The sequence below is a fragment of the Prunus avium genome, chromosome 7 (genome assembly GCF_965620075.1).
Source record: "Prunus avium chromosome 7, drPruAviu1.hap1.1, whole genome shotgun sequence".
In the NCBI taxonomy this organism is placed as follows: Eukaryota; Viridiplantae; Streptophyta; class Magnoliopsida; order Rosales; family Rosaceae; genus Prunus; species Prunus avium.
This window is the reverse complement of record NC_142290.1, coordinates 33,902,679-33,925,585: the sequence shown is the minus strand read 5'-3', so window position 1 is coordinate 33,925,585 and position 22,907 is coordinate 33,902,679. Positions and strand designations below refer to the sequence as shown.

At 39.6% G+C, this 22,907-nt stretch overlaps 1 protein-coding gene and 2 pseudogenes across 2 annotated transcripts; all 3 read right to left on the bottom strand.

Annotated features, from left to right (window-relative positions):
- Positions 1–1,654: 1,654 nt before the first annotated feature.
- Positions 1,655–5,134, bottom strand: LOC148293361 (protein STRICTOSIDINE SYNTHASE-LIKE 7-like). Its single transcript, XM_088256015.1, has 4 exons — positions 4,621–5,134; positions 2,655–2,962; positions 2,413–2,545; positions 1,655–2,301 (listed from the first exon to the last, which is right to left on the bottom strand). Exons 1-4 carry the CDS (start codon positions 5,083–5,085, stop codon positions 2,020–2,022), a joined length of 1,188 nt encoding a protein of 395 aa, XP_088112141.1. The 5' UTR covers positions 5,086–5,134; the 3' UTR covers positions 1,655–2,019.
- A 2,177-nt stretch (positions 5,135–7,311) lies between these two features.
- LOC148293360 (putative CoA ligase CCL13 pseudogene) lies at positions 7,312–7,680 on the bottom strand (annotated as a pseudogene).
- Positions 7,681–19,519: 11,839 nt separating this feature from the next.
- Positions 19,520–21,990, bottom strand: LOC110770784 (protein STRICTOSIDINE SYNTHASE-LIKE 6-like; annotated as a pseudogene). The gene is made up of 4 exons (XR_015837090.1): positions 21,827–21,990; positions 20,768–21,076; positions 20,542–20,674; positions 19,520–20,430 (listed from the first exon to the last, which is right to left on the bottom strand). The product of XR_015837090.1 is annotated as a protein STRICTOSIDINE SYNTHASE-LIKE 6-like (transcript).
- Between the last annotated feature and the right edge of the window lie 917 nt (positions 21,991–22,907).

Below are 22,907 nucleotides of genomic sequence, written 5' to 3'. Positions count from 1 at the left end.
ACGAGCCACAACCACGTGCCATGCCAAATCAATATGGAATCCACCACGCTATAGCCTATAAAATGCACTGGCTCTACGAGCCCAAGCAAATTATCCCGTCAAGCATCATATCCCTTTCCAACGGTGATAAAATTCAAGCACGCCAATCAACATGCCATGCCAAGCGAAACATCATTATTTTACACATTATTTTACACATAGCCATGCACAAGCTTAAGTGGGCCCAAGCCACGCAAATGTCCAAGGCTTACTGAGTGGGTTGTGGTATGGATGGTAACGAGCTTTCATGAGGCTCATTGATGAGCCGAGAAATGGAAGTTTTGGGTTTTTTTGGGAGCTCAAAACTCAAGCCCATTTCTTGAGCCCAAATATGTGGGTAAGCATAAAAGAGAGAGAAAAAGGAAGCCCAATACTCTAGAAAAATTAGCCCATCACTTGAAAAGATTAGCTCATTCCCTTAGTAGGCTTACCTATCACCTTAAGAAAGCCCAAGCAAACCAAGAAAATATCTACAAGCTTCCAGCACATGGCTGGAGATAAAAACAACGACAAAAACCAAAGCTATCCATAGGTGTGAGCTGCTGGGAGGCTCCAGCACATGGGAAGGAACAAGTTTTAAGCAAGAAACATCCAACGAACCATGGAATATTGGTGTGCAAGAAGGGAGGCACCTTTCAAACCAGCGTGCATATCCATTTCTTTCTGCCTATCAGATCTAGCCATAGAAGATGGGAGAAAATAAGGAAGAAAGATAGCTGAAAGTGGGCATTCCCCATTGAGACAGCTACAGGAAAATCCTAGAGCTCCCCAAATCCTGTTTTTGTGCAATTGGGCAGAGAGGATTTCACCAAATAGGATAAGTCAATGGAAGAGAAGAGAAAAGAATGGAAAGATTTGGCCAAATTGGATACAAACCATTAGGGTTTCTTGGAGAAAGGGGGCTTCCAGCAGCTATAAAAGGGGTCATCTTCTACCCATCAAAACCAACACACATTCAAAGAGCAAGCTTCATCTCTCACCCTGAAATCTCTGCAATTTCGAGCCCTATTCCTCCATCTCCTCCCCTTTTTCTCTTCTATTAAGGCGTTCCAGAGCTTGACAGAGTTTTCGTCAAGCTGCCGGAAACTACTCAACACACCCATTATACCCCCATCTTTCTCTCTCTTCAACAAACCCTCTTATAATCCATTCCCCCTTGTCTTAAAACCCCTGTTTCTCATAGGAATTCATAGCCTTCTCTCTGTTTATGCTAAACTCATGATGGTTTTGCTCCCATGCCACAAACTTCTCATACCAAGCTAAGAATCTACCTGTAAGCCATCGTTATTTCTATTGGTGAAGATAACCAGGTTGTTTCCTAAGGTTTTACTATTCTTTCGAAACATTCTTGGGGCCTAGTCCTTAAACTCAGGCACAGGGAGTAATTTCACCTATTTTCGCTCCTTACGGCAGCCCAGCCCATTTGAAGCTGTCGGAACAAAAAAGCCCCTACACTGGCTTGTTAGTCGCCATAAATTCTTGCTACTGCAAGATACAAGAAGCTACTGCTGTTTGGGATTTTTTAAGTCAGTCCCAGTGGGGCTCTAATACCAGATGTTGAAAATTAAAAGGCTAAAGAAAAATAACCAGAACGTTGAAAAAAATAGGAAAAGGCTGACAGACTTCAACTTAATTCTTAATAAACTTGAATGAAAAATTACATCTTAAATAGAAACACCAAAGTTACTGTCGCAAGTAACTCAGCCACAACTTTCAGATTTTGTGGAACTACATCCCACGATTAAAAGCATGAAGAAAGACGGACTAATCATGACTCTTACAAACTAGAGATTCTCCTATAGACTAGGGAATACCAGTCTCCTATCTATAGGCAACAACCTTTATTGAAACTAAATAACTTTTAAAATAAATCTTAACGATTGTACCCCACCATCCCATGATTGGAGAATATGGAGGGTAGTACAAATGCAAGCGTCATACATGCAACCCTATATATATATATATATAGCTGCTTGTTCCTCAAGCAACATCAATTGCTGGATATTCTTGAATGTCGAAGCTAAGTATGTAAGGACTGTGCAGGGAACCGCCGAAAATGTGATTTCCAATCCTGATCGCACCTGAAACATCTGTCAATTCTTGATCAAAGTAATATGAAATCAAATTTCCTTCTAAATCAACCTCCAAAATGCCACCGTCCTCCTGTGTACTGGGTATCCCTGTTGTGTACTTCTCCATAATTCCCAGCACTTTTCTGGTGAAAGGATATCTAACAGCTAAATCCCATGCAGGCGTAGGCGGCTGCATCAAAAAATTGCACACAAAAAACAGAAACTACTTGTTAAGCCCTTTACAAGGAAATGTTTGAAAATTAAAGGGCAAGAATGTAAAGTGGGAACTTTCTGTATTTACCACCGGTAATGCAATCCAGTAATGGCCTTCTCCATCATATCGGATGTTGTCTGGCATGCCTGGCAGCGGATCAATAAAAGTCTCTACACTTCCCTTTTTCTCACCTTGTATGTAATACTTTTTACATCGCTTCCTATAGCACGCACAAACAAAAAAACAATGTAACATATTACGTTATCATGTTATCAATCTAGATCAAACATTCGGATTGCAATATATAACATCGTGAACTAATATCGTACTTGGGGGTTTCGCAGAAGATTACGTGACTTTGGTCGGGCGAAACCACCACTCCATTAGCAAAGTAAAGGTCATCCACCAGCACTTTGGTCTCTTTGGTTGTTGGGTCGTAGCTCAAGAATCTACCATGAGGCTCACCCTCCCAAATGTCCAAAAGAGCGTCTGTCAAGTTGTACTTGTATGAAGAATCTGTGAAATAAACCATACCGTCCGTCGCTACATCTACACTGTTTGGAATTTTAAATTTTACACCGCCAGCCTCGTCTGTCAGCAGCTTTACCTCACCCTCACTTGTTATATTCAGCAAGCCCTGCCATATCAATCACATGTGCTTTACATATACTGGTCATAGTCTTTCTTGGACAGATACCAGATATTAAAATAATGTTCGAAATTGGTGCATTTTCATGTATTATCAAGTAATAAAAATACTAGGTATATATAAATGTATTATCAATTAGGGTTTGGTTTTGGAAGCTGACTCGGCTGAGTCTGCAGGGTTCACTGACTCGGACATGACCGTTAATTAACGTTGGGTTGGTAGTTTTCTCTATTGTATGTTGTTTCTGATTACAATAGTGTCTGTGGAATTTTTATTGGCTGCACTGCATGCATGCTGAGATTGTGCAGGTAGGGTAGGGTGACTTATCTTGCGGATATGGATATGGATATGGATGAGAATCGAATGGTTCTTATTTAGGCAAAGATTTTTCCCACTAGGGGGCCCACTGACGTGGCGTTTGGACCATAGTATTTACTTGGCTCAAAATTTTTTTTGATCAAATTACTTGGCTCAAAATGAAAAACAAAGTGGGAGTCATTCAACAGTGAGGGTCATATATAAGGCCATCACTGTAGAATTCTTGGTTTTTGTTGTTGTAGAATTCTTGGTTTTTGTTGTTGTTGACAAAACATAAATCGAAATTATTTTAACAAATATTACATGTATTCTAATATGCTTCACCTCATAAAAACTTAGTAGCCCGCCACATGTAACCTAGTAATTCATTGTACACTCGACATTATATGCTCAATTAATATTCATAATCCCACACTAATTAGTGACTTTAACTATCTTTATTTTCCAATTTTATGGGAAATTCTTGACAAATCATATCCAATCGCCACATAATTACTGCTTAATACTTATTTCATCTATATATATAAAACAAAAGGAAGAGAATGGTGAAACATTCAAAATATTAAAAAATGCACTTGGTTAATGCAAACATTAAAAATTGAAATTATTAATTAAATGAGAATAATATGGTAAATTCACAATTTTTCATATTAAAAAAATTAAAAATAAAAGAAAAATAAGATAATGAATCCTATTTTTATGGAACACAACTACCCATTATTTTTTTTAATTCTAAAATAAATTTTAAAAAAATTTTAAAAAGTCTCTTGCAGGCGCGAAAGCACGTGCGTGCGGAGAGGCTAATTCCAAATAAAGTCAATATTAGCCAACACAGATGCTTCATTCAAGTACAACTTGACAGACGCTCTTTTGGACATTTGGGAGGGTCAGCCTCATGGTAGATTCTTGAGCTACGACCCGAGTGCAGGATCAGCCTCAAATACTGACATAGTATTTTTATTAGTTAATAATACATGTTGATAAGTGTATTTATAATATCATGTAAAAGTATTATTGTGAGTTAGGACAGTTCAAGAGCGGAATCATGAATTTTTTAATAGGTGAGTTAAGTAAAGGGTGATACAATCACCGTTAACATGAATATTGATGACAAACTGAAAATTGATTAGACATTTGATTATTTTGGGTACCTCTCTTATTTCAAACATTTACTTAATCCATGCAATAAGTTCAAAAGATGAAAGGTGGATTAGACATTATTATTGTAACTATTATAATGTTTTCTTATCTAAATAATGCGTTGGTCCGTATATTAAAGAGAAACAACCAAAAAACAAAAAAATTTAACATTTCCTTCGTGGACCAACCTGATCGGTATCACAGACGAGAACTTCATTGTGGAGTCCGAAATTGAGCCCGAGCGGTCTGCCGCCCGTGTTTACCCAGCTATCCACCGCAAACTCGCTTGGATTTTGCGAGTCGTTGAGTTTAACTCGCTTGACCCACCCGTCTTCACAACCAGTGTAAATGAGCCCCGACTCGGAATGATAAGCCACGTCCTCGGGGCCCAGTAAGACCCCATAGCCCACAAACTCTAACCCTGGAAGCACGAGAGGGTTGTGAGCCGGAGCCCTCCTAATGAAGTGGCGAGTCAACTCGTGATAAGGCAGAGGGGCCGGGTCGAACGAGTCGAGTTGATAGACCAACGTGGCAGTGAAGATGGTAAGTATTAGGATTAGAAACAGAGAAGTTGTGGCTGACGGCCATGAGTTGGAGGGTTGGGTTTGGGAAGATGACTCGGCTGAGTCTACAGGGTTCTTTGACTCGGACATGGTAGTGATCAAACTACAGCAAATTGGAGACAAATGAATAAAAGGGTTGGTCCGTCCATTTATAACTATAAATGGGTTGGTCGGTTTATTTATAACTATAAATGGGTTGGTTGGGGTTGGTGTATTATTGTATGGAGATCTCGGTTTTCACTTCTTCACCAATTGGAGGGTTGGGTTTGGGAAGCTGACTCGGCCGAGTCTGCAGGGTTCTTTGACTCGAACATGAACTATCTGATGAACTAAACTATAGTCAATTGGAGAGAAATAAATAAATTGGTTATTTGGTCGTCGGTCCATTTAGAATTATAAATGGGTTGTGTATTATTGTATGGAAAGCTCAGTTTTCCACGTCTTCAACCAATTTGAACGTCCAAAGCATGATCTCGATATTGTTAATTTGTTGTATGGGTTCTTTTCTTATTTTGACTGGTGTATACTGGTGAGGGAGTGCTGGAGCTGGTGTATACTGGTGAGGGAGTAACATAAGTTCCTTCAAATCTATGTTTGAAGAACTTAGATTTGAAAGAACATCAAACAAATAATAGTATACCAAACAAATAATAAGTAATTAATCATCCACAACCCAAATACTGACAGTTTTCTTAAATAAGCCACGTCCTCGGGGCCCAGTAAGACCCCATAGCCCAAACGCTCTAACACTGGAAGCATGCGAGGGTTGTGATAAGGCAGAGGGGCCGGGTCGAACGAGTCGAGTTGATAGACCAACGTGGCAGTGAAGATGGTAAGTATTAGGATTAGAAACAGAGAAGTTGTGGCTGACGGCCATGAGTTGGAGGGTTGGGTTTGGGAAGATGAGTCGGCTGAGTCTGCAGGGTTCTTTGACTCAGACATGGTAGTGATCAAACTATAGTAAATTGGAGACAAATAAATAAACGGGTTGGTCAGTCCATTTAGAATTATAAATGAGTTGGTCGGTCCATTATTGCATGGAGATCTCCATATTGTTAATTTGTGGTTTGTGTCAAAAATGGTCCAACACTTGTGGCCCAATTTAGTGATGATGACATGTTGGTGCATTATTGTATGGAGATCTCAATTTCCACGTCTTTCACCAATTGGAACGTCCAAAGCATGATCTCGATATTGTTAATTTGTTGTTTGTGCCGGCTGATGCTAAAAAATGATCCAACACTTATGGGCCCAATTTAGTGATGATGTCACCTTCAATCTCGTGTCTTTGACAGAGCGGATGATCTGTAAGACAAAGAGTGCTCGGTAAGATCTTTGACACCGATGTGATATCGATCAAAGGCTCTCGATATACTTAAATTAGAATAAGCGCGGAATGAATAGTGATATGGACAGAATAATGATTAAATTGTCGAATGTCGCAATTACCTTGTTTTATGTGCATATTGGGTAGAATTTCAATGTGGGACTATCGGCATTATCTGAGGAGGTGCCACGTGTATCTATAAGGAATTCTTATGAAGTGCGTCTTTTTCTATGATCAGCAGTCCAGGGTGCCGAAGGCTCACATCCTGCCGATGATGCTTTGAGAAGCGCAAATAATTACCGATTTTAACGGGTCCTCTCGTGGGTCCCTTATTCCACATGTCATTTTCTGATTGACCAATTATATATTGTATAAACAGTATCCTTTTCTTATTTTGAATGGTGGGTTTGTGAAGATACTGGTGGTGGGAAGGAGTGGTGGAGCTGGTGTGGGGATAGGGTTGGACACGAAATGATCATTTTGCTCTTAAATTTAACAGAAAGTGTAATGGAGTTGCTAAAGGAAGTGGAATTCACGGACTCAAGAAACCATTTTGCGAAATCAACAACCAAAATTCAAATTGGGGAACAAATTTAGAACTACTTTTGCTACAATTGAGCATTAGTTTTATTTTATCCGTTTAGCCAATTTGCTCTTATAATATGATATGATTATTATGGCAAAATGGTTGTCACAATATTCACTTTGAGACTTCAATTTCTTGATTGACATAAGTTACTTCAAATCTATGGAGAACTTAGATTTGGAAGAACATCATAGTTTAATAATTATGTTCATTGTTCGATTTCTTGCAATGTAACAAAGAAAAAGAAAAACGCTATTGTAACCTTATTATATAGCATATCAAAAAAATATTAAGTAATTAATCATCCACACCACTACCCAAATACTGAAAGTTTTCATGTAAAAACCAACAAACCTGTTTGCCAATTGTCAAATCAAATGGCCATAATCAGAGATTTGGCATCTTATTCTTGGCCTCCCACAATATTGGCCTTCTCCCTTAGAACAAATTTTTGTATCTTCCCAGTTGGGCTAGGCAAATTCCCAAATATCACAACTTTTGGAACCATAAAACCAGGCAATGTCCCCTCACAAAACTCCAGAATCTCTCTAGAACTTACCTCAACACCACCACCAAACCCCTCCTTCAACTTCACAAAAGCACAAGGAGTCTCCCCAAAAACCTCATCATATTTTCCCACAACAGCAGCCTCCAAAACTTGTGGATGAATCAGCAAAACTGCCTCCACGTCAAGGGTGCTGATAACCTCACCTTCACAAATGGTAATATCCCTTGCCCTGTCTTTCATCTGAATGTACCCATCTGTTAGCATGTAGACTACTGTTTGGTAGGTTGGCTACTCTAGAGTGGCTATAGGGCTGCTGTAATTAATATCTGCTGTATAGGCGGGCTGTGTGTAATTAATGTAATAGGCTGCTGTGTGCAACCTCTCCTAGTATAAGGCCATCCTCAGTGGTTGGGGCTCTAAAAAGGGTTTATAGAGCCTCATTTAGAGCTCCGATGGAATTTTTGGGGCTCTAAAAGAATCTCTCCCACAATGGGAGGCCCTATATTCATGGCGGGCTCTATATTTTTTTATGATGTAATTTGATTTATGTGGTGTTTTTTTTTTTGTTAACTATTTTACTTTAATGTTTGTTCATGTTATGTTAGGTTTTTTTTTTTAGATTATTATAAATAAACCCAATCCTAGACATGTATTTATAAAAAAACCCACACACTATTTAAACATAGAAACACACCCAAAATCAACTCCAAAATCAACAATTGTATATTTTTTGGGTGTGTTTATAAATGGGTTTTGAGTGTGTGTAATGATGACTTTTGGGTGTGTTTATAAAATGTTTTGGGTGTTGGGTTTTTTTATAATTTCAGCCCCCATTTTGGGTATTTTAGTGAAACCCATTTTTTTTTTTTGTGAACATTTCAACCAAAAAAAATCAAAATTTGGACAAGATTTGGAAATCAACATTTTATTTCATAAATATGATACAACATGGTTAAATTAAAACAAGATGCATAACATTAATTTCGGCCATTAGTGAAAAAGAGATTAACAAAAAAATTACAAAAAATTAAATAATCTAGTGAGTGAAAAAATTTGACAAATTGATCAAGAGTGATAAAGATGTTGTGGTGTGTAAAAATTATGAGAGATATGATGGATATTTATAGGAAGAATTGAGTTACAAATCTATTTATTTTAAATTTTAAAAAAAAGAAGAAGAAACAATATGGCTGTTTTTAGCCGTTGGACATCTGTAGCCACCTGTTGGCTTTGAAAAAGTGGCTTAATAATATAGTTGTTCACACAGCTTTTGGAATTTTGGTTTAGCATGTTGGGTCAACATGCTATTGACAAAACAAAAAAATGGCAAGTAGGCTTTGTACAATCGCAAGGCAAGTGAGAGACTTGCAAAAGGTGGGCTGCAGCTTTTTTCCTTGCTGGATCCACTTGGTTTCAAAGGCTTCAACCAAGCACATATATTTAGCTACTACTCCGGTTGGGCTTCAAGTTTTAGAGCCCCAAACTTGCACCATTGGGGATGCCTTTTTAAGAAGAGTTTGTATTTATGGGAGCCTTGTGGTGATTGAGCCCCGTATAGAGCCCCCATTGGAAATGGCCTAAGTATCACATATTAAAAGAAATTAAAACCAGAAAATCTCTACACTTTGTCTCTACACTTTGTTTAATTCTCTACACACCATCTGGATGCCTAACTGCCAGGTGATGAGCTGGTTTTGAATTCTCTAGATAACCCAGCATCAAAGTGTTGCCTCTGAACATAATCTCCCTCATTGATTTCCTATCAAATGCCACACTTTCCATTATTTAAATACTATTTATTCACTAAGTAAATAATAATTAAAATATAATTACTAATTAAAGTAATTAAAAAAAAATCCAGATTATACTTTTTTAAGGGTCTAGCCGCGCGGCTATACCTTAAAAATATTCTGTTTATAGAGTATAGCCGTGAGGCGATACTTTAAAATATTCTATTTATAGTGTATAGCCGTGCGACTACACTCTTTAAATTTATTGTATATATGCTCATGTTATAGGTTAAGAAGGTTAACAAAATGAGGCTCGCTGAGTACATTGAGGCAATGAGTGGTGTGAAGGTTTGGTCACAAGTTCTTACAACTTCTATCCTGTTCATCGTTTCTCTTTTGTCTAGGAGGTATGTTTAATAGATTACATTGAAATTTATCACTTTCAACTGCAGGTTAGTTTAGATGCAATGTTTGATGTGCAAACAAAGCGAACACACGAGTACAATAGACAACTGCTTAATATACTTGGCATTATCATCGATATGACTGTGTTAAGGTGAATCTGATTTTATATGGTGAAGAACTTTGCATTCCATATTTTTATAACTTATTAACAAAGAACTACCTTATACCTTCTAAAGGGAGCTATCACCATCCTCCAGCATTGTGCATACCTATTTCATCTTCTTCTCACAGTAATTTGTTGATTTTTCAATGAGATATGGATGTGGAGTTGGAGCTTTCTTTTCTTCTCATGTTTTTTCTTTTTTGGTAAGAAAAAATAAATAATGACACGGATGTCGGAGATCTTCTGAAGTTGGTAACAGAAATAATTTTGTATCCTTCCATGCAGTCTTCCTATCCGGTTTTGTACAAATATTGAGAGTTAAAATCTCTGGTTTTCACTCTACAACGTGTGATGATTCCTTTGCAGCACCGCAGGACATGAGGCCTCTGGACTGGAAGCATGAAATTTCTTATGAATGGATGTTTACTCTTAGCTACAGAAGATGGGTCTATACAATTGTTGAAGAAATAGGAGCAGACAACCTGGTAAATTTTATATAACGTTATACAAGCATACCACTGTGATGTGAATTGATAAACCTTCTCTAAAGATAGATGACGTGTGACTGAACATAACATGAGCTTCCGTAGAGAATGGAAAGGCCGAGCGAGATTTATGTAGCCAACTATAATTTAGTTGAATTCAGCTTAGCTGATTGTGATGTCAAGTATTGTCGACCAACTGAAATTTGCTTTTGCTGTAACTTCTGCAAGATGGAATCTGTGTATTGACTATTTCAAGATCTTAGATTGGTATATGGAAAGATATACTTGTTTATAGTATACAGAGATAATTCTCTTAGAATTTGCTTTCTCCAATTTTTGTTTGGGGGAAAGATTCATGAAGTTCCTAAATTGCATGAGGAAGTATCTCCTAAAATGCCACTGCAATGTGCACGTGTTATAAGGTATGCAATTACAGTCACTTCAATTAGTCATACTCACTTAGCCAATTAGTGATTGGGGTGACCAGTCTAGAATTTTCAGATTCTTTAGAGGGCATGTGTTTGGTGTCATTTTTTACCATTGTTGTTGAGAATTAATGACTAACTCACTGCCCTTTTAAGATCTTGTTGTTGATGGACTTTGGACAAAGAACTCAATGATGGATGAGTCTTACACACACACACAGAAATTAACCAAGCACAAATGACACAAGTGTTTATAGAGGTTCAGCAAATTGCCTACATCCTCTTTGGTGATCACCTTGAGAAATTTCACTAATGAAGATAGGTTACAACTTTGGTTTACAAAGGAAACCCCCTTAGAACACTACCCTCACAATCTGTTTCTCTCACACCCTTGCTCAACACCTTGATACACTTAGAGAACTCTCTTGCTCTCCCCTTAGTTTTTCTGAACACACAACTAAAACTTCAGCTCTAACTCAACTTGGAATACCAGCTTCTTCCACTTACAATTATTCAACTTGTTTTCTCCTCTTGTGTTATCTTACTTCACCCCATTTCCTACACAAGCCAATAGACAAGAGATAAGATATCAGCTTGTCCTCCACGTTCTTCCCTTTAGTCACCACTTAGACTAAATGTCAGATCAAGTAGGTAAATAGAATCCAACTCAGCCACCTCCCACTTACACCAGAAAATGGAGAGTGATATCTTTGAAATAAGATAACCAATTAGCCATGAGTGCTCTCCCAACTATCCAGCAGGTAGTCAACGTTCATTTAACTCAGAAGTGACCCACTAAGCCTCTGAAATCTTGTGGAAAGCGATAGCCATTGAAAACACTGTTGAAAACGCGTAAGAAATCGTCACAGCACGATTGGGACGACCGGTCGCCAGGAACTGGCGACCGGTCGCTTTTGGTTTTTCCTCCAGACCTTGAATCTGCTTCTAAACGACCGGTCGCAAATGCTAAGCGACCGGTCGCTAGCTTCCTGCGACCGGTCGCAAAGAACTGGCGACCGGTCGCTCGTTGATGTTGCTCCAGACTTCGAATCTGCTTCAAAACGACCGGTCGCAAATGCCTAGCGACCGGTCGCTTTTAGGCAGATTCAAAATCTTCCTTTCAGCGCCAAGACCAACCTTGTATCCTTAGGTGAGCCATTTTCCCAACAATCTCCACCATGGCGAGCCTAATACTCCTTGTGGACATCATTGCCTTCTAGGACATCTGTAATGTCTTGAGAATCGTCCTAATAACTCTCAAGAACTCCACCTCAATCTTTAGCATGTAACAAGATTGAGCAAGCTCAAACAATGCTTGAACTTAGCTGTTGTGACTGGCTTTGTTAGGCAATCTGAAGCGTTCTCATTTGTATGAACCTTCATTATTGTGATGTCTCCATCATTCACCCAATCCCTTATCCGGTGGTATCTCACATCAATGTGTTTGGACCTCCCATGGAACACTTGATTCTTCACTAAGCAAATAGCACTTTGACTGTCACTTAGAATCACCACCAAGTCTTGAGCTATCCCGAATTCCTTTGCCAATCTCTTCAGCCATACCGCTTCTTTTGAAGCTTCCGTTAAAGCCATATACTCCGCTTCCGTAGTAGACAAGGCACTAACCGATTGTAACACTGCTCTCCAACTAATCGGTCCTCCACCACAAGTGAAGACATATCCTGTGGTGGATCTCCTCTTGTCTAGATCTCCTGCATAATCAGAATCTACATACCCCGACACACATGCCTTTCCTTGTTGTCTTTCAAACAATATCCCAAGCCTTTTGGTGCCCTTCAAGTACCTGAGAATCCATTTTTCTGCTGTCCAATGTTGCCTTCCAGGATTCGCCATATACCTTGACACCACACTAACGGCTTGGGCTAAGTCGGGGCGTGTGCACACCATTGCATACATGAGACACCCTACCAAGCTTGCATATGGAACTTTACTCATTTCCTCCTTCTCCACATTCGTAGAAGGACATTCTTTTGCACTTAACTTAAAATGCTCCGCCAAAGGAGTAGACACCGGTTTGCAATCCATCATATTAAACCTTTCAAGTACCTTGGAAATATACTTGCTTTGTGACAGCCACAACTTGCCTTCCTTTCTGTCTCTCCTTATCTCCATTCCTAGGATCTTTTGTGCAGCACCAAGATCCTTCATGTCAAACTCCCTTCCAAGTAATGTCTTCAAATTCTGGATTTTTGACATGTCCTTACATGCAATTAGCATGTCATCAACATAAAGAAGCAAAAGGATGAAGTTACCATCCTTGAATGCATGAGAGTACACACAACAATCAGATTCACATCTTCTATACCCAATCTTCATCATGTAAGAATCGAAGCACTTGTTCCACTGCCTTGGAGATTGCTTCAGTCCATACAAAGACTTCTTCAACCTGCAAACCAGATTTTCCTTCCCTGCTTCAATGAACCCTTGAGGTTGGCTCATGTAGATGTCTTCCTCCAATTCACCATGAAGGAAAGCAGTCTTCACATCCATTTGCTCCACCTCCATGTCCTCTTGTGCTACTATGGAGAGTAGTAGTCGTATAGAAGTATGTTTCACCACCGGAGAGAAGATTTCATCATAATCAACTCCCTCCTTTTGCAAGAATCCTTTTGCCACCAACCGAGCTTTGAATAAGGTGGCACCCTTCTCATGCATTTCTTCTTTCTTCCTAAACACCCATTTGCAGCCAATAACCTTGCGACCTTTGGGTTTAGGAACTAACTCCCAAACTGAGTTTTGGTGTAGAGATTCCATCTCTTGCATCATAGCTTCCATCCAACTTTCCCGTTCCTTGTTCTCAACAGCTTCTTGGAACGTGGTTGGTTCTTCTTCACTAGCATTTAGGGGATAGTGAACTGCATCCATCTCCCATCCAAACCTTTGAGGTGGTTTGATGGTTCTCTTGGGCCTGGACCGAGCTATAGATGATGGCTCCACCTGTTCTTGAGCCTCTTCTTCTTCTTGAGTGTGTTGTTGATGCTGCCCAGCTTCTTCCTCTTCAATGTCGGACTCCACCTCCTCCTGAACGTCTTCAGTTGGCTGTTTCTGAGTAGTCTTTCTTGACACCTTCTTGAGTGGAACTTCAAAGGTTGTTTCTTTCTCAACAACATCCTCCTTTGCCTCTGAATTCTTGACTTTGTTCATAGGTATGGTCTTCTCATCAAACACAACATTTCTGCTGAGTATCTTCTTGTGGTTCACTGGATCCCACAGCTTGTAGCCCTTCACACCACTCTCAAATCCAATGAAAATACATTCAAGAGACTTTGGCTTCAACTTGGATCTTTCATCACTAGGAATAAGTGCATATGCACTGCACCCAAACACCTTAAGATTCGAATAATCGATTGACCTTTTAGACCATACCTCCTCTGCACACTTGAACTCAAGATTTCTTGAAGGCGATCGGTTAACCAAATAGGCAGCGTGGTTAACCGTTTCTGCCCAAAAAGATTCGGGCAACCCTGCATGAATTCTCATACATCTCTCACGCTCCATGAGAGTTCGGTTCATCCTCTCCGCAGCTCCATTTTGTTGGGGTGTCTTCTTCACGGTAAAGTGCCTCTTAATGCCTTCACTTTTGCAAAACTCAAGGAACTTGCTGTCCTTATATTCACCACCATTGTCACTCTTTAGGATCTTGATCTTTCTTCCGGTTAGGTTCTCTACTTCCGCCTTCCACTCTTTGAATTTGGTGAAGACCTCAGATTTCTCCTTCATGAAGTAGACCCAAACCTTCCTGGAAAAATCATCCAAGAAAGTCACAAAATAGCGAGCTCCACCCTTCGATTTAACCGGTGATGGCCCCCATACATCCGTGTGAATATAATCTAGCACACCCGTGCTTTCTTCCTCTTTGTTTCGCTGCTTGAAAGCTATTTTTGATTGCTTTCCCATGGTACAAAATCTGCAGAACTCAAGCTTGCAACTTTGAACACCTTTCAACAATTTTCTGTTGTGTAGTTCCTGCATGCCCCTCTCACTCATGTGCCCTAGCCTCAAATGCCAAAGCTGAGTTTCATCTTCCGAGTCCTTGCTTGTAGATACAGCTGCTCCACCTATGATTGTTGTACCACACAACCTATATAGACAATTAGGTTGAATCTCACCCTTCATAATCACAAGTGAACCTTTTGAGACTATGAGTTTCCCTCCATTTGCTTTGAATGAATAACCATTCTTATCAAGAGTTCCAAGGGAAATGAGATTCTTACGTAACTTTGGAATGTGCCTTACCATTCCAAGCGTCCTAACAGCCCCATCATGCATCTTTACCTTGATTGTACCGGTTCCTTTGACTCTACACATTGAGCCATCCCCCATCATCACTTCACTGCTATCTTCTTTCTCATACGTGTCAAACCACTCCTTGTTTGAGCACATATGATATGAGCATCCGGAATCCAAAATCCAATCGGAAGAGGAACACCTTAAAGAATTAGCCAATGCATTTGTTTTAACATTGCTATTAACACACAAAAGCTCACCATCACTTTCCGTGACATCCTCCGCTGTGTTTGCTGCATTCTTCCCTTTGTTCTTCTTCTCCTTCCATATGGGGCAATTCTTTTTCCAATGCTCCTTTGACCCACACTCGAAACAACCATCTTTCGCCTTGGATTTGGACCTTCCTCTATTGCCTTTCTTGCCTTCACGCCTCTTTGAACGACCTCTCTCTCCGGTCTTTGCAACTAGACCTTCACCTTGAGAGTTTTCTCCCGAACGTTGAGTCATCCTATGGTGTGTCATGATGTCTTGCACCACAGGCTCAAAATCAAGAGTAACCTTTCCGAACATAAGAGTGGTTCGGAAGTGTTTATAGGACGAAGGTAAGGATGTCAACAACATGAGAGCCTTATCCTCCGGACTATAATTCACATCCATTCTCTGCAAGTCAGCAACACATCTATTGAAACTACTTAGATGTTCCATTAGATTTCCTCCCTCCTCCATCTTAAGATTCAGGAGTTCTTCCTTGAGGAAGAGTTTGTTGGACAACGATTTCCCTGCAAACATCTCTTCGAGCTTCTCCCATGTTTGCTTCGCTGTATCCTTTATCACGTTGATGAGCACCTCATCGGAGAGATAGTTTTCGATAGCTCCTCTGGCTAACTCGTCAAGAACTCCCCACTCATCATCCGTCATGCTTGCTGGCTTCTTCTCCTTGCCAACCAACACTACATGGAGCTGTTGTTGTGTAAGAGCTGACTTCATCCTTCGTTGCCAAAGAGTGAAGTTCTCCTTCCCTGTGAAAGGCTTTAACTCCACCTTCATACTTGCTGCCTGTGGTGGCTTCATATGCTGTGAACTGCTACCACTCTCAGCTTCCATGTCACTTGCCATCTTCAACACACTAGCACTCCAAGAGAAGAACTAGCTCCAGCTGCCAAACACAGCTCTGATACCACTTGTTGAGAATTAATGACTAACTCACTGCCCTTTTAAGATCTTGTTGTTGATGGACTTTGGACAAAGAACTCAATGATGGATGAGTCTTACACACACACACAGAAATTAACCAAGCACAAATGACACAAGTGTTTATAGAGGTTCAGCAAATTGCCTACATCCTCTTTGGTGATCACCTTGAGAAATTTCACTAATGAAGATAGGTTACAACTTTGGTTTACAAAGGAAACCCCCTTAGAACACTACCCTCACAATCTGTTTCTCTCACACCCTTGCTCAACACCTTGATACACTTAGAGAACTCTCTTGCTCTCCCCTTAGTTTTTCTGAACACACAACTAAAACTTCAGCTCTAACTCAACTTGGAATACCAGCTTCTTCCACTTACAATTATTCAACTTGTTTTCTCCTCTTGTGTTATCTTACTTCACCCCATTTCCTACACAAGCCAATAGACAAGAGATAAGATATCAGCTTGTCCTCCACGTTCTTCCCTTTAGTCACCACTTAGACTAAATGTCAGATCAAGTAGGTAAATAGAATCCAACTCAGCCACCTCCCACTTACACCAGAAAATGGAGAGTGATATCTTTGAAATAAGATAACCAATTAGCCATGAGTGCTCTCCCAACTATCCAGCAGGTAGTCAACGTTCATTTAACTCAGAAGTGACCCACTAAGCCTCTGAAATCTTGTGGAAAGCGATAGCCATTGAAAACACTGTTGAAAACGCGTAAGAAATCGTCACAGCACGATTGGGACGACCGGTCGCCAGGAACTGGCGACCGGTCGCTTTTGGTTTTTCCTCCAGACCTTGAATCTGCTTCTAAACGACCGGTCGCAAATGCTAAGCGACCGGTCGCTAGCTTCCTGCGACCGGTCGCAAAGAACTGGCGACCGGTCGCTCGTTGATGTTGCTCCAGACTTCGAATCTGCTTCAAAACGACCGGTCGCAAATGCCTAGCGACCGGTCGCTTTTAGGCAGATTCAAAATCTTCCTTTCAGCGCCAAGACCAACCTTGTATCCTTAGGTGAGCCATTTTCCCAACAATTGTGTGGTGTTGTTCTGAGCAAACTGTTTCCTGCTTTGATATTTATCATGTGTAGGAGGGTCTGAGATGGCTATTTCGGCTTTAAAGACTACTTTGAATCTCTATGCGCATGATACTATGGACGGTGGTAAAGACTTCTATTTACTTGGTTCTGATTTTGAAGGCTATTTAGAGGCGCATGTAATTATTTCTGTTTACTTGGCAGTCCCAACTCAAAGCATATATATGCAGTTTGAGTTTTGTGTTGTACAATGCGTGGGATTTGACTCTATATGACTACAGGCTGCTGCTGATAAAGCATTTGCGGATCCAAATAAGCGGACTCAGATGAGCATCCTTAGCACAGCTGGGCCGAGGAGATTTAGCAACTATAGAACAATCCGAGACTACGTGGAGAAGACTTGGGAAATAGAACCATGCAGATTCCTTTTTGATGGCTAGCACACCCTCATCCACACCCCAGTAGCAACATTTTACAAATTTGAATCAATGGTCAATAAGCTTTCTAATAACATATATGTTCCAGATAAGCAGCTGTGAGCTTGTGGCAATGAGAGGGTAATAAAGAGATAGACAAGCATCCGACGCCTATACACGTGCGAGTGTAGGTGATTGTGAGCCATCAATATTACATATATAGGATTACATGAGTTATGAAATTTACTTACATGGTGGATATTATTGTGTTAGCTCGCATGTATGAACCACCGATGGTAGCAATGCTATAATATGAGAGTGCTGATGAGTAGATTTTATATCATATATTTAACCCAATTCTTAGTATATTTTGGTTAATATTTTGAAAATTTTTTGATACTTTGAACTATATTTCCAATATAGGACTTTCGACTTCCTCTGGAGCAAAACATAATCAAATGGACGAAATTTGGAGTAATTCCAGTTGGAGGACGTTCGTGAGTCATTTAGCTTGATTATATCAAAATTTCAGATGTTTCTATCAAGCGGTTATTTTCTGGAAATAAAATAAAGGAGCAGTGCGCGGTGCTGGAATAATGACGTTTTGGGCCTTTATTGCATTTTTGGAGCCCAAGATGACCTCAGATGGGTTCATGGCCTTCTGGAGAAGTGTTCAGAACGTTTTTATCTTTAAAACAAGCTATCTTGGGCCGGATTTGGAGGAGATTTGAGGCCAAAACGTGGCTGGGCAGATTGTGGGCAAATTCTCCTAATCCAATTTAGACTTTATATCCTAGTATTATTTTATTTTAATTTAGTTTCCTTGTGGGGATTGGGCAGCTAGGTTTTAGGAGGTATTTAAATTCTTTTTCGCAGCAATTTTTGGGACCTTTCTTTTATGCAATTTTGGGGAAGACAGAGACTTTTGCTAGGGTTTTTGAAGAGCTTCTACTTCAAGGTGTTTTTATTCCTATTCATTCGAATGATATTTTCTTTGATTTTAATTATGAGTATGCGTAACTAATTCAAATTGCTAGGGCGAGGCCATAAGCCTTAGCATGAATATGTAATTTTATTAATTTGCTTATAAATGGATGCATGTTTGCTTTGAATTATTAATCACTGCGATTAAAACTATCTATCTATTTTAATGACTAATCACCATTATGATATTTAGACAAGTAATTTGATGCAATTTCTGTTGGAACACCACCCTGAAATTGAGGAGGGCTTCTTGTGATTAGTAGTTGTAACTTGTAAGTTCACTTAAGGCGAACATCACGCTCTTAAGGGTTGCATGATTTTTCAAAGAGTTTTCACAAAGCTTAATGAGTCTTGCCTGTTTATATTTGATCTGAACATCACAGACGGATTGCATGTTAGATATACGTTTTCGCTTGAACATCACAAGGAAAATATGTATTAGGAAAACCTAACTTTCAAAGCATATATGTGGAAATTCATAAGTAATTGATAAAATTGCATAGGATTGTGACAGTGATGGCTAAACCCTAGTTTTCTCTAAATTGTTAATTTTAAAAACGTTTTTCTTCTTCGTTGTTATTATTTCCCAACTTTCAGATTTCTTTTACTGTTAATTTAATCTTTTCAAAGTCATAAATTTCAAATCTTTGACAAAGTCTACTTTAATTATTAACTAAGAGTTAGTTTAATTACAAATTAGTCAAACAATCTTTGGGGACAACGACCTTGCATGAGCATTTATACTACAATTACCTTGTATTCTTGCAAGTATTTTCAGAGATTTTAACCCTTTTTGCGCAGGTACTAAAAATCCTATCAAGTGCTCTTAGGTTATTTTGTCATTTCCTGCGAGTGACAAAACCTTCAATCTTCTTATTAACTGTGGCTGAAAAATGCGAACGAAATGTGGGAAGGAACAGGCGGTGCTTACAAATCTTACATGCTACCCAAGCAATTATTTATAAATTTTGGTCACTTGTATTGTTGTTGAAAATTAAAAGGCTCAAGAAAAATAACCAGAACGTTGAAAAACAATAGGAACGGTTGAGAGACTTCAACTTGATTCTTAATGAACCTGAATGAAAAATTACATTTTAAATAGAAACACCAAAGTTACTGCCGCAAGTAACTCAACCACAACTTGCTTGGGTAACTCAACCACAACTTTCAGATTTTGTGGAACTACATCCCACGATTAAAAGCATGAAGAAAGACAAACTAATCATGACTCCTACAAACTATGGATTCTCCTATAGAGTGGGGAATACCAGTCTCCTATCTATAGGCAACAACCTTTATTGAAAATAAATAACTTTTAAAATAATTCTTAACGATTGCACCCCACCATCCCAGGATTGGGAGTAATTTTTGAGTGTTCCCGGTACACCACGTGGTTGGTGTACCATCCAATAGACGGAAGACATATGGAATATGTCCAATGTAGTCCGCCACATGTCATAAGAAGAAATGCAGTAAGTTGGATAATAATTCCACATGTTCTATGTTTATTGGATGGTACACCAGACACGTGGTGTACCTGGAACATTTAAAAATTTCTCCAGGATTGGAGAATATGGAGAGAGGTACAAGTGCAAGCGTCATACATGCAAACCCAGATATATATATATATATCTGCTTGTTCCTCAAGCAACATCAATTGCTGGATATTCTTGAATGTCGAAGCTAAGTATGTAAGGATTGTGCAGGGAACCGCCGAAAATGTGATTTCCAATCCTGATCGCACTAGAAACCTCTGTCAATTCTGGATCAAAGTAAGATGAAATCAAATTTCCTTCTAAATCAACCTCCAAAATGCCACCGTTCTCCTCTGTACATGGGTATCACTGTGTACTTCTCCATAATTCCCAGCACTTTTCTGGTGAAAGGATATCTAACAGCTAAATCCCATGCCGGCATAGCCGGCTGCATCAAAAAATTGCACACAAAAAACAGAAACGACTTGTTAAGCCCTTTACGAGGAAATGTTTGAAAATTAAAGGGCAAGAATGTAAAGTGGGAACTTTCTGTATGTACCACTGGTAATGCAATCCAATAATGGCCTTCTCCATCATATCTGATGTTGTCTGGCATGCCTGGCAGCGGATCAATAAAAGTCTCCACACTTCCCTTTTTCTCGCCTTGTATGTAATACTTTTTACATCGCTTCCTATAGCACGCACAAACAAAAAAACAATGTAAGTTATCAATCTAGATCAAACGTTCGGATTGCAATATATAACATCGTGAACTAATATCGTACTTGGGGGTTTCGCAGAAGATTACGTGACTTTGGTCGGGCGAAACCACCACTCCATTAGCAAAGTAGAGGTCATCCACCAGCACTTTGGTCTGTTTGGTTGTTGGGTCGTAGCTCAACAATCTACCATGAGGCTGACCCCCCCAAATGTCCAAAAGAACGTCTGTCAAGTTGTACTTGTATGAAGCATCTGTGAAATAAATCATACCGTCCATCGCTATATCTACACCGTCTGGAATTTTAAATTTTACACCGTCAGCCTCGTCTGTCAGCAGCTTTACCTCACCCTCACTTGTTATATTCAGCAAAGCCCTGCCATATCAATCACATGTACTTTACATATACTGGTCATAGTCTTTCTTGGACAGATACCAGATATTAAAATAATGTTCGAAATTGGTGCATTTTCATGTATTATCAAGTAATCAATTAGGGTTTGGTTTTGGAAGCTAACTCGGCTGAGTCTGCAGGGTTCACTGACCCGGACATGACCGTTAATTAACGTTGCGTTGGTAGTTTTCTCTATTGTATGTTGTTTCTGATTACAATAGTGTCTGTGGAATTTTTATTGGCTGCACTGCATGCATGCTGAGAGGGTCAGCCTCATGGTAGATTCTTGAGCTACGACCTGACAACCAAACAGACCAAAGTGCAGGGTCAGCCTCAAATACTGATCTAGTATTTTTATTAGTTAATAATACATGTTGATAAATGTATGATATATAATATCATGAAAAAGTATTATTGTGAGTTAGGACAATTCAAAAGCGGAATCATGAATTTTTTTAATGGGTGAGTTAACTAAAGGAACCGTAACATGAATATTCATGACAAATTAAGGAAACAAATCGAAAATTGATTAGACATTTGATTATTTTGGGTAGATCTCTTATTTCAAACATTTACTTTCTTTTTCTTTTTCTTTTTTTGGGTGGATTAGACATTATTATTGTAACTATTATAATGTATTTTTATCCAAATAATGCGTTGGTCCGTATATTACTATATTGAAGAGAAACAACCAAAAAACAAAAAAATTTAACATTTCCTTCGTGGACCAACCTCATCGGCATCAGCGGCGAGAACTTCATTGTGGAGTCCGAAAGCGAGCCCGAGCGGTCTGCCGCCCGTGTTTACCCAGCTATCCACCGCAAACTCGCTTGGCTTTTGCGAGTCGTCGAGTTTAACTCGCTTGACCCACCCGTCTTCACAACCAGTGTAAATGAGTCCCGACTCGGAATGATAAGCCACGTCCTCCGGGCCCAGTAAGACCCCATAGCCCACACGCTCTAATCCTGGAAGCATGCGAGGGTTGTGAGCCGGAGCCCTCCTAATGAAGTGGCGAGTCAACTCGTGATAAGGCAGAGGGGCCGGGTCGAACGAGTCGAGTTGATAGATCAACGTGGCAGTGAAGATGGTAAGTATTAGGATTAGAAACAGAGAAGTTGTGGTTGACGGCCATGAGTTGGAAGGTTGGGTTTGGGAAGATGACTCGGCTGAGTCTGTAGGGTTCTTTGACTCGGACATGGTAGTGATCAAACTATATTAAATTGGAGAAAAATAAATAAACGGGTTGGTTGGACACTATATAGAATATTTTTCAAAATAGAAGAGAAATTGGACAAATTATAAAACCAACTGGTCTGCCTCACCAACTGGTCTCACCAACTGGTCTGCCTCTCACCCTCTCACCCTCTATGGGCCCAAAATGAATTATAAATGAGTTGGTCGGTCCATTATTGTATGGAGATCTTGATAATGTTAATTCGTTGTTTGTGTCAAAAATGGTCCAACACTTATGGGCCAATTTAGTGATGATGAGATCTCAAACTGTTAATTGGTTGGTTGGTGCATTATTGTACGGAGATCTCAATTTCCACGTCTTTCACCAATTGGAACGTCCAAAGCATGATCTCGATATTGTTAATTTGTTGTTTGTGCCTGTTGATGCTCAAAAATGGTCCAACACTTATGAGCCCAATTTAGTGATGATGTCACCTTCAATCTCGTGTCTTCGACAGAGCGGATGATCTGTAAGACAAAGAGTGCTCGGTAAGACCTTTGACACTTATGTGGTATCGGCCGAAGGCTCTCGATATACTTAAATTAGAATAAGCGTGGAGTGAATAGTGATCTGGACAGA

Coding starts and splice junctions, on each gene's coding strand:
- LOC148293361 (XM_088256015.1), bottom strand. CDS start 5,085: ATGTCCGAGTCAAAGAACCCTGTAGACTCAGCCGAGTCATCTTCCCAA. Junction 2,963..4,620: donor TCGTCTGTGATACCGATCAG/GTTGGTCCACGA, acceptor TTGATATGGCAG/GGCTTGCTGAATATAACAAG. Junction 2,302..2,412: donor ACTGGATTGCATTACCGGTG/GTAAATACAGAA, acceptor TTTTTGATGCAG/CCGCCTACGCCTGCATGGGA.